The sequence below is a fragment of the Vombatus ursinus genome, unplaced genomic scaffold (genome assembly GCF_900497805.2).
Source record: "Vombatus ursinus unplaced genomic scaffold, bare-nosed wombat genome assembly UNPS02014774.1, whole genome shotgun sequence".
Classification (NCBI taxonomy): domain Eukaryota; kingdom Metazoa; phylum Chordata; class Mammalia; order Diprotodontia; family Vombatidae; genus Vombatus; species Vombatus ursinus.
Window position 1 is genome coordinate 9,639,501 of NW_020954552.1, and position 16,215 is coordinate 9,655,715.

Here is a 16,215-nt window from a genome sequence, read left to right on the forward strand (position 1 = left end):
ATTGGATTCAGAAAGTGATTATTGTATTTTATCCTGTATTTTAACTCTGTAACAACAGATGTTATGTGGTCACCATCATTTTCTTCCATGTCTTAGTACAGGGGCTGCCACATAGTAAACTCTTAATAAATGCTTATTGATTAATTGATTTATCGATGGGAAATTTCAGCAGTTACTTTACTGACATCCTGCACACACTGTCTAGTGTAAATTGGATTTGATATCTTTGGAGCCAGGATCAACTATAAGTCTTCCTATAAAATAATAAAACAAACATCCAGATCTGGGGCTGATTTATTACTTCATTAAGTGTGATTAAAAGGAGCTCTAAATTATTAGCTGCAAAGTCTTCTAATCTAGGTGTCTTTGGGGATCTGTGATTCTCTTGAGAATCTGAGGTTTTAAGAATGGAAAAAAAAAAAGTTTTATTGTTTTCAGTGGTTAAGATTCCTACCAGTGTAAACAGAAGGCTCAAAAGAGCCATGGAAAATGTGATATGAACTTTTCCCCGTTGTTCTAGCTTTTCTTCTTGAATTTAATTTGTCAACTTAAAAGTCATTAGGGACTTGCCTTTAAAATTCTTACAGTTGGTGGAGCCAAGATGGCAGAAGATAGGCTGGGATCCAGCTCAACTCTCCCAATAATTCCCAGTAAACAATTTAAAAATAATACCTCAAATCAAATTTTGAAGCAACAGAACCAAGAAAAGATTAGGAAGAACCATTTTCCCAGCCAAAGACCTCTTAGGTGGTCTGCCGAAGAGGTCTGTGACAGTAGGATGGATGTCGGCCTAGAACACCAGTGGTAGGCCTTGGAGGTGGCCACAGCAGTAGTAGCAACAGCAGCAACTTCAGAATCTGTTAGTCAAGAGACAGTAAGGAGGTCAGACAATGGATCAGAGAGAGATTACCGGGAACTCTTTGTTGGCACTGGGTGCAAGTGGGGCCGATTGGTAACTATATTGCCCATAAGCAGTTCTGGGTTGAAGTTCCAAGATGGAGAGGAGCATTTGTGATTGATTACAAGGGAGCAGGGGCCATAGTCATAATTCCAGGGCCAAGAAGAGAGCTAGCCCTTCTAGGAGAAGACCAGAGCACAGACCAGGAGAACAGTGACCATACTTCTCCTGGGATCATACCATCTTGGAAACATCAAAAACTTGTACATTTCCAGAACTAACTCTGAAAAAAAGAAGCAGGAAAAAGCCTAAAGCTTGCCATAGGGCCTCCCTACTCCCAAGGAAGCAGAGCCCAACTTTAACATAAAGTTCAAAGTGAAGAAGCAGGCCAGTAAAATAAGCAAACAACAATAACAACAAAAGAACTTGACTGTAGAAAGCTATTTGTAGAAGGCAGGGAAGATCAAGATATAAACTTAAAAGACAGCAATATTAAAGCAGCTACATCCAAATCCTCAAAAAAAAAATGCTAATTAGACCCAAGGCCAGCAGGAATTCCTGGAAGTTTTTTTTCTTTTAAAAAGAGCTAAGTGTGGTGGAGAGAAAGTTGGGAAAAGAAATGAGAGAGATGTAAGAAAACTATGAAAAGAGAATTAACAGGGTTTGCAAAAGAGGAACCAAAAAATAATGAAGAAAATATTACCTTATGAAACAGAATTGGCCTAACGGTAAATGAGGCACAAAAATTTACTGAAGAAAAGAACTCCTTAAAAAGCAGAATTGACCAAATCGAAAAAGAGATACAAAATCTTTTTGAAGAAAATATTTCCTTGAAAATTAGAATTGTACAACTATAAACTAATGACTATGAGACTTCAAGAAATAATAAAACAAAGTTAAAAGAATTTTAAAAATAGAAGAAAATGTGAAATATATCATCAGAAAAACAACTGACCTAGAAACTAGATTTTAGAGAGCTAATTTAAGAATTATTGGACTCCCCAAAAACCATGATCTAAAAAAAAGGGCTTAAACATCATATTTCAAGAAATTATCAAAGAAATCTGCCTTAATATCCTAGAACCAGAAGGTAAAATAGAAATGGAAAGAATCCACTAATCATCTTTTGAAAGAGATTCCTGGAAAAAACCCTGGGAGTATTATAGCCAAATTCCAGATCTGCCAGCTCAAGGAGAAAATATTGCAAGTAACCAGAAAGAAAAAAATCATATATTGTGGGACCATAGTCAGGATCACACAAGATTTAGCAGCTTCCACATTAAAAGAGCAGAGGGCTTGGAATATGATATTCTGGAGGGCAAAAGAGTGAGGGTTATAACCAAGACTCACCTACCCAGAAAAACTGAGTATAGCCCTTTGGGGGAAAATTGGATATTTAATGAAATAGAAGACTTTCAAGTATTCTTGATGGAAAAAAAAAACTAAATAGAACATTTGACATTTAAACAGAAAACTCAAGAAAAAGCATGAAAAGGTAAAAATTAAAGAGTAATCATAAAGGACTCAATAAAGTTAAACTGTTTACATTCCTATTATATGAAGATGATTCATGTTACTCCCAAATACATTAACATTATTAAGGCAGTTAGGAGTCTGCATAGACAGAGACATGGGTGTGAGTCGATTATGTTGGAATACTCTACAACTAAAGAATGTAGGGGTGAGGAGAGGTGCATTGAGAGAAGGCAGAAGGGACAGGTAGAATGGGGTGAATTTTCTTACATAAAGGAGGCATTCAAAGAACAACTTTTATAGTGGTGGGGAAAATGGGAAGGGATGTGACATGCAATGCTTGAACCTCACTCTCATAGAAATTGGCTCAAAGAGGGAAGAATACATGAAGTCACTCATCTGGGTATATAAATCTATCTTACCCAATAGGGAGATAAAAAGGGAAGGGAATAAGAGATATTGGGGGAGGTGAGCAGGAAGGGTAACAAAGGAGAGGGGAGACTGGGGAAGGCAATGGCTAGAAGCAAAACAGACTTTTGAAGAGTGACAGGATAAAAAGAGAAGGATAAACAGGAAAATGGGATGAAGGGAAATGTAGTTAGTTAACACACTTGAATATGAATGGGATGAACAGAAGTTGATAGTAGAATGGATTGGAGAACATAATTCACTATGTTGTGTAGAAGAGACACGCTTTGGATGGAAAGACACACAGAGTTCAAATGAAGAGCTAAAGTAGAGTACATTATGCTTCAGTTGAAATGAAGAAGGCAGGACTGGCTATCATGATCTCAGACAAAAATTGACCTAATTGAAAGAGATAATTATAGAAACTTTTTGCTAAAAAGCACCATAGACAATGAAGTAATATAAAAAACAAAATACAGCAAGTTTCTCTGATAAAGGACTCATTTCTCAAACATATGGAGAACTGAGTCAAATTTATAATTAATAAGAGCCAGCCATTCCTCAATTCATAAATGCCCAAAGGATATGAACAGGCAGTTTTCAGAAGTCAAAGCTATCTATGGTCATATGAAAAAATGTTCTAAATCATTATTGATTAGAAAAATACAAATTAAAACAACTCTGGGTACCACCTCATACCTATCAGAAATGACAAATGCTAGAAGGGATGAAGGAAAATAGGTACATTAATGAACTGTTGGTAGAATACGTGAACTGGTCCAACCATTCTGGAGTATGATTTGGAACTATGCCCAAAGGGCTATAAAACTATGCTTACCCTTTGATCAAGCAATACCACTACTAGGTGTGTACCCCAAAAAGATTTTAAAAAAAGAGGAAAAGAACCTGTATGTACAAAAATATTTACAGCAGCATTTTGTGGTGGCAAAGAATTGGAAATTGAGGGAATGCTCAACAATTGAGGAATGGCTGAACAAGTTGTGGTGTGATTGTGATGCTATAAAAAATTTAGAGGGAGTAGTTTCAGAAAAAAAAAAAAAAAAAGGCATGGCAAGACCTATATGACCTGATGCAAAATGCAGTGAGAACCAGATCGCTGGGCACAGTAACAGCAATGTTATAATGCTGACCAGCTGTTAAAGACTTGGGTACTCTGATCAATAGTGATCCAAAAGGGCTTATGATGAAAAAATGCTATCCACCTCCAGAGAGAGGCGATGAACTCAGTGCAAATCGAAGTATAATTTTCTTGGTTATTTTTTTTTCCTTTTCTTTGCAATAGAGCTAATAAGGAAATGTTTTGCATGATTTCACATTTATAAGTGAGATATTGTTTGCCTTCTTGGTGGGTGGGGGAAGGATGGAGTGAGAGAATCTGGAAAAATAAAAATTGTTAGACTTGTCCAAAAGATCAATTCTTTTCAATGAAAATAACTCTTCTTTCTCTCAAATTAAATCTCTCCCAAGTGGAGAATGCAAAAATAAAAACAAACAAAAAACAATACCTATATTTGTTTTATGGATTATGTATACTACTGTAGCTTGATTATGTGAGATGGTTGTTTTTCCTTCACCTGTAATTTAGCTTGACATCTGTGAATGAATATCAGAAGCCCAGCATAGATATAATTTTCCAGCCCTTAACAGTAGTATAATTAAACCATTTGTAGGCAGCGTGAATTTAATTGACATGTAAACAATATGCTTGCAGATAAGCACACTTATTTCCATATCAAAATTGGAAAATATGAAGATTTTTTTTCCCTCTGCAATTCTTCTGATAGGCACTTTGAATGGTTTAATTTATTTTCTCCATAATTATAAGGATCTCTGTGAGTCTAAATTAAAAGTATTTATCTTAACATGAGGAAGGGTTGGAAGGCTATGTGATGATACAGACTCCAGGATAGGCACTTAAATATCTTGTGTGTAAAGTATAGGTGATTCCTACTCATGTGTTATCGGCTAAACTAGATGACCTTACAGGGTCATAGATTGAGTTGGATGAGACCCTTGTGGTTGAGTCCAACCTCCTCATTTTATAGTTGTGATAACTGAGGTCCAGAGACGGTAAAACGTTACGAGCCTTCCTCCAGGTTACATGTGACTTAGGATTGGACTTCGGTCCTCTTATTGCAAAATTCTTTCCACTGAACCATGGGATACTTGCCTCTGAGGCCCCTTCCAGTATGGAGATTATACATACCTTCCAATTCAGTAAAAAAGGATATAGCAATACCAAAGAGAAAATAAGTAAAAGAATGTTTAAAAAAGGGAATTATTTTCTTTTGGAAGGGGGTGGTGAGGTTGATCCTAAGCAGAACAGTTCCTCTTTGCTCTAAAGTAGACCTAACAGGTATTCCCGAAATTCAGCCTCTTATAAATATGCACAGGCCCTTCTCCCAGACTACTGTCACAACAGTGCTACATATTAAGATATCAAACAAGTGAAACAATTGCAGTGCAAAGGGATGTATTTTTTGTTTTGGTTTGGTTCTTTATCTGACGAGGCAATTGGGGTTAAGTGACCAGCCCAGAGTCACACCCTTAAGTGTTATGTGTCTGAGGCCGCATTTGAACTCAGGTCCCCCTGATTCCAGGGCTAGTGCTCTATCCAGTACCGCCACCTAGCCGCCCCCTGGGATGTATTTTTAATGTGAATTTGCATGATTGCTTGTTTTCAGGGCCAGGGCTATAAGACTTGCCAATTTCCATAGTTACAAGAGGAGCCATTTTCAACACTTGCTAATCATTGTAGCAGATCCTGCTGTTAGCAGAAAACTCTTATACAGGTAAAACAATGGAGGAACTGTAAGGGGCATGTATTTTTAGTTTATTTAAAACACGTTTCATTGAAACGGTGAAACACTCTTTGCCAACAAACCATACAGAATTGTTGGACCTTCCAGTACAATGAGTACATACAATTATGTACAGATTTTTAATACCTGTGTAAGGTAGGATCACATTTCTAACTAGTACATTTTAAAAAACCTCCATGAAACAAAAATGAATCCATTCTATTTTGATTTCTTAAAGGTTTTTGATTTAAAAGAGGCTTATTTATTGCAAACAAAATTTAAATTTTAGTATGTGTTCTTACACAATTTGGTTGCTCGTGTCATTTTATTATCCATATGACAATTTTTAGGGGGACAATACTTAGAGGAACACCATCATAAAGAATAAACTAATATGTACATTTAACCCAATACCCAAACCTGTATTATATAAAACCTATTTACAAATATATACTGACACATGATACATGTAGTTTCGTAAATATTAAAATGTTTTAATGGATTAATCTTGTTCTATATAGTTATGACTGAAATATCTGTGTAAGATAGTAACGTAAAAAGGTGCCAAGACAGTGGTTTAATACTTAAGACTGCTTATTAATGAGGACGTTTTAGGAACTTCAAGACAGGTTAACTTGTGGAAAAAATCATGCATTGAGGGACATATATTTTAAAAAGAAAAAAACAAAATAGCCCTAGGTCCTAGAAGCTAATCAGAATATGCAGCCCTGACTAAACAGATTTGCTCCCATCCTGACTTCTGCTAATCAGAAGTTTAATTTTACACATATCACTCAACCTGTTTTCTTTTTTCCTCTTCAAGATGGGGGTGCCTGTCCTACGAACTACTCGGGCTAGTTTTGAAGGAAACATTTTGGAAACTGAATGTTGGAGACTTGTACTTTAAAAAGTCATCTAAGGAATTATAGTTAGCATGTTTCTAGGAATGGTATAGATTTCATTCTTCATGCCAACACATGAACTTCTTTTTATGCTACACAGGTTTTAGACAGGTTAAGAGGACAGAGGACATTCTAAGGTGATTTTCCTAAAGTATGGTTCTGGCTTGGCCAAGCCACTCCACTGTTCATTAAACTCCAGCAAATCTTTATTGTCTCTATGGTTTAATACAAACTCCTCTATCTAACCCTTTACAGGCTGATTCCAACAGGTTGCCTTATATATTGCTCTACTTTATGGTGAATTAATACCTACTTTTCACATCCCCTCTATATCTTTTCACATGCAGAATACATGCTCATCTCCACTGGATTCCTTTAAGTTTCAATTCAAAGTTCACCATGAGGTCTTTCCTGATCCCCTCCCCTTTTAGACTTTGTACATTTTTTCGTACAACTTGCCAACGGACATACAGTCTTCCTCCTGATGGAATGCAAGCTCCTTAAAAGGTATGGGGACTCAAAGACTGTGAAACCCCAGTACCTATCACAGTGCACAGAAGGAACTTAAATAACTACTTGAACTGGTTTCAGCTGGAGAAAATACCAAAGGATCAGAAAAATGGATATAGTATCTTGTTGGTGCATGGGATCATGATGAAAAGATAAGTTTATCTTGAGACATAGGTTAGTAAAGGGAAGAGCAGTAGTAGTTGTTTAATTTGAAAAGGATGAGATTATTAGGTTATGGAGATATCAGCAAGCAAGGCAACAGAAATTTTGTCTCATATGCAAAACAAGAAGGTAGGGTGGATATAAAGGTTTTTAAATGGAAGACTTTAGTATCTGAGGAACACATAAACACAATATAATCAAAACAAGTAATTGATGATTAAGTACTTTTTAACATCCTAGTCACTGGCACAGATTATCAGTGGCTCACATATGTAGAAAATCTGCTATAAAATTTGGTTATATACTCAGAGGCAATGTAGAAAAGATGTATGTGATAGTGTCTTCATTCATGTAAAAAAATGAGGTCAGAGGATAGCCAAAGTTGTAACTGTGCATAAATAATGCTGTTACTGAATTTGAGCCCAAGTCACCCACCTTGGCAGTAGCAATTATTTAACTAGTGAATACCATCTAAAGCAGAAAATATTTTAGATATGACTGACAGCAAAATGGTAAAATTAATGAACACATGACCCAATTTATTCAATAAAGATGACTCCAAAACATCCATTTAATAGATTTATTTACAAAGACATATACTATGGTAAATAGTTTGCTTACTCCATTCTTCAAAACTGCTATTGTAAGTAGTTGTTGTTCTTCAAGTCTGAGAAGGAAAAAAGCATAGAACTTCAATTAACCATGTTTGCAATTATCTGTTCATTTCACAGAAAAATGGGATCCTTAATGTTTAAGCTTCAAACTCTGTAACTGTCTATAACTATTAGATAAAAAAAAAAAATACAACTCAGACACCTAGCTTTTAGAATTAACTGTATATATAAAGTTCATTTAGTTATGACTGGTACATCAGAAAGCGTTTACAGTATCACGGATTCATTCATACTGAATTGCCACATCATATGTACCAATAAACCTAATTTCTATTCAACTCTAGGGGCTGGACTACCCAAGTGGAGGGATATATACTTAGATAACCTCTGAGATTACCTTCCAGTTTTTGCTCATTAATTAACTAATATGATCACTACCTACCTCCACACCCTGCTGTCCCCCTAGGGCTAACTAAAGCTTCTTCCAAGGACTCTTCTTGGGGAAACTCCTCAAATTGACCTGAGTCATGAAGACCTGCACTCACAAAGTTTCTGGTCAGAGATACTTCCTAACTGTGTGACCCTAGGCAAAATCACTCAGCCTCATCTGTAAAACAGAAATAATATTAATAGCACCCACCTCCCAGGGTTGTTGTGAGGACCAAATGAATTATTTAGAAAACACTTTGCAACTAAAATAAAATATTACTGCTACTACTACCATGAGGGCTTGTCTTAAATTCCCAAAAGGCAATCTTCTTTGAGCACAATAAAGAACCATATTAACTACTGTAGTTCAGGTCCTTATCACCTCTAGCTTGAACTACTACAGTTGTCTTCCTAATGAGTTCTTCCTTATTTTCAGTTCCTCACCTTATCAACTCATCCTTCAGAAAGAACAAATCTTCCTGTGACCATATGCTACTCTCCTGCTCAAAAGTCTTCAGGAGCATCCTGTTGTTTCTAAAACAAAACAAACTCTCCAATTCAGCACTTAAAGCATAGTCCCACAATCTAGCTTCATTTTTGCCTTACTACCCTCCACACACTAAATTCTGGAGAAATTTGACTACCAGCTCTTCCTTGAACTCAACATTCCATTTCTTATCACTGTGCATTAAAACAAGCTGCTCTTCATGTCGAGGTGTGACTCTATCCTCTCAGAATCTTCTCAAGCTTCAACTTGGGTGCCACCTGCTTCCATAAGGCCTTCCAACCCAGGGAAAGTAATTAAAAAAAAAAAAACTATCTCTGATTAAAAAATGGAAGGGATAGAGGAATAGCCTCTACTATAGTTTTATGATAACCTACTATGGATGTGCATAATTCCATGTCATAGGAACACAGATCTAGAACTGGAAGGGATCTCAGAGGTAATCTAGTCCAATTCTCTCATTTTACAGATGAGGAAACCAAGAGCCAGACAGGATTAAGTGACCGAATTGTCTAAGTTCACATAGTTATTAAGTGGCACAACCAGGATTTGAACCCAGGTCCGATTTCAAATGCAATACTTTTCACCTTACATCCTGCTGCACCCCTGCTAGGCTGAGAAAGAAGTTTTAGCAAAACAAAAGAGTCAAAAAGATATACTGCAAAGAGCTGAGAAATGGCTCACATGCAAATGGAGGCAGAAAATGTAGGTTCAAGACTGAAACTTTCCTAGAAGTTTAGCAGCAAAAGAGCCAATATAATAATAATTTGGGAAGATGGCAGGGTTCACATGAAAGTCATCTAAAACTGTGGGAGAAAAGTAGAAAGAACCAAAACAAATGGGGCATCTGTCAGAGTTCTGAGAAGCCTAGCTAAATTCAAAGAGTTGTGAGAGGGATCAATTTTTTGGACTTAACTATAAAGAACTGTCTTAAATAAATATTAATGTGGAGGGAATCACTCTATTTATGAAATCACAGATTTTTAAAGAAAAACTTCCTTTAAGGAGTAAGCAAGAGAAAGAATGGTGGGAATATTCCCTTTTTAGCAAGGTTAAATAAATGTAGTTACCTGATTTCTGTATATGAGAATGTTATTTCTTAAGCAGCTGATGTCTTACTATAAGGAAAGGTGCAGCAAATCCAGATCCAAAGAATACACTCATCATTGCCAGCAACCGCCATTTGTTTTCCACTGAAAAGGGCAGGTTCTTTGAAGAAAGAAAAATCCAAATAGTAATCAGTGAACTGGGGGGAAAATAAAAATTAACTCCTACTTGGAATACTTCCTGAAGCGTGTCTATGTGCAAATGTATTTTAAGATCACATCATCTTTTTTCCTTTAGGAATGCATATCCTACATTTAGAGAAAAGATTTGCAAAAATATTATATACTGTCATAGTATATAAGCAAGAGATTTCTAGAACCAAAACCAAATTTCAATTAAAAATAAATAAATAAGTTTGGAAGCTGGCTGGTCAACCAGACCAGAACCAGTCTTTAACCTATGGGTAGCTAAAGCAAAACAAAGCAGGTTAGAGGCATAAGAGTCAGGAATCAAACAGAAATCTAATTTCAAAGTGAGGGAAATGGCTTATAAGCAAGGACACAAGTGCTGGAGCCCCGCCCCCTGTGGGAGGGACCTGGTTTAGAGTAGGCAGATCTCAATATGTACACCTATGCTACACAGTGAGCTATAGACCTGAAAAAGGAAGGGCAACAACAACAATGTGACAAGTTTGATTCATGGCAAGCTTCTGGACCAGAAACACAGACTACCTGCGAGGCCTTAGTCTATAAAACAGGGCATCTCCTAATATCTTAACAAAAATCAGTGTTACTATGATACTTTAGGTTTGAGTATGGTCTTAAACTTAAGCCAACCTTTTAAAAACTTACTAGTTTCTACAATGTATTATTAGAGATCCCAACTTATTCACATCATGTTAAACTGCAAAAGAATTGTTTTATTTACATACAGATATATATGTATTACTCATTAATCATTGAAAATTACAGGGAGATAAACTCCAGCTCATTATAAGAACTTACACACTTAGAATTATCCAAAAACCAGAATGACTTGACTTAATAAGCACAAGTCAGTTTTCATGTCTGGAGGTACTTGAATAAAAGCTGATTCTGTTAGGACTATTAAGAAGGAATTACAGTTTGGGTTGGGGATAATCTTAGACTAGATGACCTCTAACAAAAAGGAATTTTTAAAAAAAATAAACAACATACTAGATAATGATAAATCATAGGAGCTATTTGTTGAAAAATCAGTAACTAAGACTTATATTCTGTGACCTTAAAAGAGAATTGGGGAAAGAAAATGGAAGTGCTATTTGATCATTCCTTTATGCAATATCCCCTCACGAGTACTATATCATATTTGCACTACATTATTTATGGTAAACTTAACTCAAAAGGTGATTTTTCTAAAGAAATAATTACTTATAACTTGAAGGCAGGCAATAAAGCACCACTCTGTGCAACAGGGATGATACTCACCTAGAATACTATCAGTAAGTCTGAGTTTTAGTTTGGGGTGAGAGAACAAAGCAAGAAAACAAAGTCGTATATAGTGTCCTCTCCAATCTCAAGGAAGAGTTATCTAAGTAAATTGAAATGAAGAAGGATTTACTAGGCAGTAAGCATTGTTTTTTTTTCTTTTCAAGGGATAATGGGTATAGGTGGGGGGAAGACTAGATTTTACCTAAGCTAATTCCAATTTAGTTTCAAGGTTCTTTGCTGAAAAGGACATTAGATTTAAGCAATGTCATAGTTTCAAATTCAGTTATCATTACTTCATTATTATAAAGTTTAATGTTATTACAGTATGAGCAAGGGGAAATAAATTTCACTAGTGCAACATTTAAAACAGTTATAAAGGGAACTGCATTAGTTTATTAAAAATAGGGCATTTAGCTGAGTTCTTTTCAGGTTATCTGCATTCGTCTATACTAAGGTCCTATGTGCCCACCTACTTTTGCTTCTTTTGTATGCACCCACATGGCCTAGAATATTGCTCTGGACAGTGGATCCTGAGTAAGTAGTGCTGGTAACACTTTATAAAAGCTTAAAGAATTAGATTAAGTATATGGTACATCAGAAAGCGTTTACAGTATCATTGTTTTTCATACTGTATGATTCTCATCACATGTACCACATAAAAGGAAAGGAAGTCAGACCAATAATAAAGATAAAAGTCTACATTCTATTATGCCAAAGTTGACTTTGCTGCATCACAGACCACGACTAGTTTCTTTTATCAGTTAGCCTCTTTTTACTGCTCTTGGCTACCAGGCCCTTCATTTCACACAGGGCAATCTGGATTGTGGTTAAAGGCTTTTAATGGGCATAAACCTCCCATTCAAAGGCCTGACTTCCTGGGCCTACTCCAACCACTCATTTAACAGATGAGGGAACTAAAGCTTAAACTACTTGTAAGTTACTTGTCCAAGGTCACATAGGCTATAGGTGGCACAGTCAAAAACTGACCTCAGGTATTCTTGCTCCAAATCCAGTGATCTTTCCACTACACCTTTACTTAAGAAACACCGTATTAGAGGGTGACTGGGGTTCTAACTACAGGCCCAGGTTTTCTGGTCCCTTTGTCATGAATGACCTTCACCACGTTGTTCAGGGCCTTGTTCCTCAACTGCTTTCTGTCTCCTAGGCCATCACCTTTCCCACCAGGGGCAAAAAAATGAGGAAGAAACGACTATTGGTCTCCAGCTTGCCGCCTTCCCCAAGGTTTTCCCTGGTGTGGCGTAAAATCCAACAGACCTGGAGAGCATGCCTGGCCCTGCCACCTCAAAGCCGTGTGACCTTGGTCAAGTCACTTCTCCCCGGGCCTCAGCTTCCTCGTCCGTAAAGGAGGCAGAGGTGCCCGAATGAGGTCACTGAGTGGAGAGGGACGCAGAAGGTCGTCCGGTCCGAGCCCTGGTTTTACAGAAGAGGCAACTGAGGCTCAACAAAGGGCAGGTGCCTTGCGCCCGGTCCGGGCCTCACCGAGCCCGCGCCCCACGGCTGCCGTCGGCCTCGAAGCCTTCGCTGCTCGGGGGCCTCGGCCCTTCACCTTTCCCCCTCCGGGAGCGGACAGCCATTACACCTGGGGCCGAGGCCTCCGCCGGGAGGTCGGCACGCCTGCCCCGGCCTGCCGGACCTTCCCGCCCTTTGCCCGGACCCGGCCGCATTTACCTTCCCCGGGCCCTCCTCATAGTGGCTCCTGCGAACCAAGGAGGTGGAGAACCTGCGCAAGCTCTGCCCCAACATGGCGCTGCCGAGGCTCCGCGACGACCACAGGGGAGACCGCGACGGAGGAGGAAGAGACGGCTGCCTAGTGGCCTTCTCCCTACTGACCTTGCTCCTTCCTGGGCGAGCGACCGCTCGAGGAGGATGCTGGGGTGTGTGTGGGAGGAAGAGGCGAACAGGAACCGGAAATGCGGCACGGTGAACAGCCCGGAGCATTGTGGGAAATGTAGTTCCGAGGTTACCACATTGGGTCAAGCCTTGTTTCCCTTTAACTTCTGTGATTGGTTGAGTTCATAGTCCTTCTCCTCCTGCTCAACTCACCCTTCTTCCTGATGTTATAGTGTTATAGTGTTATAGTGATTACTGCGGTCTTCTCCTTGACTACACTTGTACCTGCAACTAAGAGTACCTCTTCTTAATAATTCTGAACCTTTGCACAACCTGTCTCTTACGTTTGCAAATACATTTAACTTCCCAATAAGCTTATTAGAATCCTTAACTTTTTATAAGGCAAAAGATTCTTAGCTAATGTTCTGTATGTGTCATGGTGGTGGCAGATTGGTGAAGCCTATAGACCCCTTTCTCAGAATAATGTTTTTTAAATGAATAAAATAGGTGGGATTGTAAAGGAAACTAGTTATATATCAAAATAGTTGTCATATACACACCCACAAACACATGCATATGCGTATGAACACATCCTATGTATGTATATATATTCAAATGTATGTATGTATCTATCTATATGTATACACACAAGTTCACTGTTCTCAGGTTAAGAGCTCCTGCTTTAAGGTTCCTTTTAGGTGCTGCCTCTAATGAAAAGGTTTTCTTGATACTTTCTCTCTACCCCGTCTTCCCCTCCTCAAATTTCATTTATTTACTTATCTCTTTATGTGTCTTATTCTGCAGGAGAATGTAAGCTCCTTGAGAGCAGGTTTTTTTTTGGGGGGGGGAGGAAGCAATTGGAGTTAAATGAGAGTTAAGTGACTTGCCCAGAGTCACACAGCTAATAAGTGTTATGTGCCTGAGGTCATATTTGAACTCAAGTCCTCCTGACTCCAGGGCCGGTGCTGTCTCCACTGAAAGCAGGATTTGAAAAAAAATTTGTACTGCCTTAATACTTTAAATATAACTGGTGCTTAGTAAATATTTGTTTCAATAAATTGAATACAATTGAAATAAATCTTTCTATCCTTCACACAGACTCCAGTGTTTTGCATATAGCTTATACTTAATAAGAATTTGCAGAATTTAATTGAATCGAATCTTCAGAGACCATCTTGTTGTGTGCCTGAATTCTTCATGTCCATTTAACCTGGTATTTCCTTCTCTCAGCTGGAATGGATGAGGAAGAAGTCTACCTTTCCCTATTTATGCTCATGTCAAGCTTCATTTTTGATCCAGAATAGGATTACTGGAATTAATCACCAACTCTTAATAGACAGTTTCTAGTATGTATTAACTGGCTGTTATCCAAAATAAAATTTACTCACAACTAGCAAAGATTTGGTGCCTATATCTACAAATATATTAAAGAAATCATTGTGAGTCAATATGAGTTTCACAGACATGAAAATCTACTCCATTACAATATATTTGAGGCTATTGGAAAGGTTGTGGGAAGATGACACGCTTGTGTATTGTTGATGGAGCTGTGAATTGGTACAATAATTTTGGAAAGCAGGAGTTATGCAAATATGAGTCAAATATCTATACCCTTTGACCCAGAGATTGTAGTGCTGCGCTTATACCCCAAAGAAGCCATTGATAAGAAGAAAATCCCCATATACACCAAAGTATTTGTAGTAGCACTTTTGTGATAGCAAAACCTTAGAAACAAAGCAGATACCCATCGATTGGAGAATGGCTAAAAAAAAAATTATCATACATAAATGTAATGGAATACTACTGTGCTACAAGAAATGATGAATGTGATGATACATATATACATACATATATAATATACTGATATATGTATACATATATATACTGATAAATATATATATATATACTGATGCAGAGTGAAGTAAAGCAGAGCAAAAAAAAAATACACATGAATACAACAATTTAAATTGAAAGAACAACCACATATGCAAATCAAAGAGAATATTGCAAAATTATAGACAACAATCATGACTCAAAAGAGCCATTCCCAATCTATGCCTTTGTGGTACTTGCTTTGGAACTTTTTCATTGTGTTGATTGATTATGTCAATTTCTGTTCTCTTCTTTTTCTTTCTTTTTTTTAGTCTTAAAAATACTATTTGTCATGGGGTATAGCTCTTTAGGGAGAGGAGGAAGAGTGTTACTGGGGAAAATTATGATGACATAAAAAACAGAAGACATCAATAAAAATGATTAAAAATAAAAATACATTTGAGACTTTCGTAGACGCATTAAAAAGAATAAATTCATACATTTAAAGGCCTACTATGTGCAAGACACTGAGAACTAAATTTGAAAAATGAACACCGTCTCCATCCAGGGATCTACTGAGATCCCCATGGGCATTACTAACTTCCTATTGTACATCTCAAATGTCAACCCTGACCAAATGACCAACAAGCCACAGCAGCTCTGCAAATGCTGTTAACTGAGAACCCAGAGAGCTCACACAGGTTATCAAAACCACAGTTAACTCTAAAAATAAAAGAAAATAAAACAAAATAAACCCAAAGAGCTAACAGTGGTTATAAGCAAAAAGCTTTCTTTATTCCTTTGGAGGAGGAAAACTAGTCACATGTGCCAGGCCCCCCTATTCCCTCCCTTGCAGGAGACCCATGTTAGTGCGGACAAATCTCAATACTTATACCAATGACTGTGTGATGAGTTGTAGCCCTGACAGTGGACGGGTAACAGCAACAATGAGACAAGTTTGGTTCATAGTAAGACTCATAATCAGAACATGGGTACTATAGGTGCTTGTCCAAGCTCAGCTACCACCTGATGTTGCTGTGAAACAATTTTGAGATTTTGCTGAGACTGAGATCATCCAGCCTGCATGCTGGACCTTAGCTCTGGAAAACAGGGTGTCTTCTAATGGTAAAAAGACAGGAATGAAAAGATAGGAGTGGTCTTGGCATGGGGATCCTGACATAAAGTAAATATACCATAAGTGTCTCAAACTTAATATATGCAAAATATAACTTATCTTTACCTTCCCAACCCCTCCCCCTTCTTATGACTGTTGAAAGCACCTCCAGTCACTCAGTCTGCAATTTTGATGTCAT

General features: G+C 37.6%; 1 protein-coding gene and 2 non-coding genes across 3 annotated transcripts; all 3 read right to left on the minus strand.

Annotated features, from left to right (window-relative positions):
- Positions 1-7,741: 7,741 nt before the first annotated feature.
- LOC114044655 (cytochrome c oxidase subunit 7C, mitochondrial) lies at positions 7,742-13,140 on the minus strand. Its single transcript, XM_027864242.1, has 3 exons — positions 12,929-13,140; positions 9,794-9,932; positions 7,742-7,842 (listed from the first exon to the last, which is right to left on the minus strand). Exons 1-2 carry the CDS (start codon positions 13,001-13,003, stop codon positions 9,816-9,818), a joined length of 192 nt encoding a protein of 63 aa, XP_027720043.1. The 5' UTR covers positions 13,004-13,140; the 3' UTR covers positions 7,742-7,842; positions 9,794-9,815.
- Positions 8,042-8,104, minus strand: LOC114044702. Its single transcript, XR_003569278.1, has one exon. It is a non-coding gene; the product is annotated as a small nucleolar RNA Z39 (small nucleolar RNA).
- LOC114044703 lies at positions 11,830-11,891 on the minus strand. The gene has a single exon (XR_003569279.1). It is a non-coding gene; the product is annotated as a small nucleolar RNA Z39 (small nucleolar RNA).
- Positions 13,141-16,215: the final 3,075 nt, after the last annotated feature.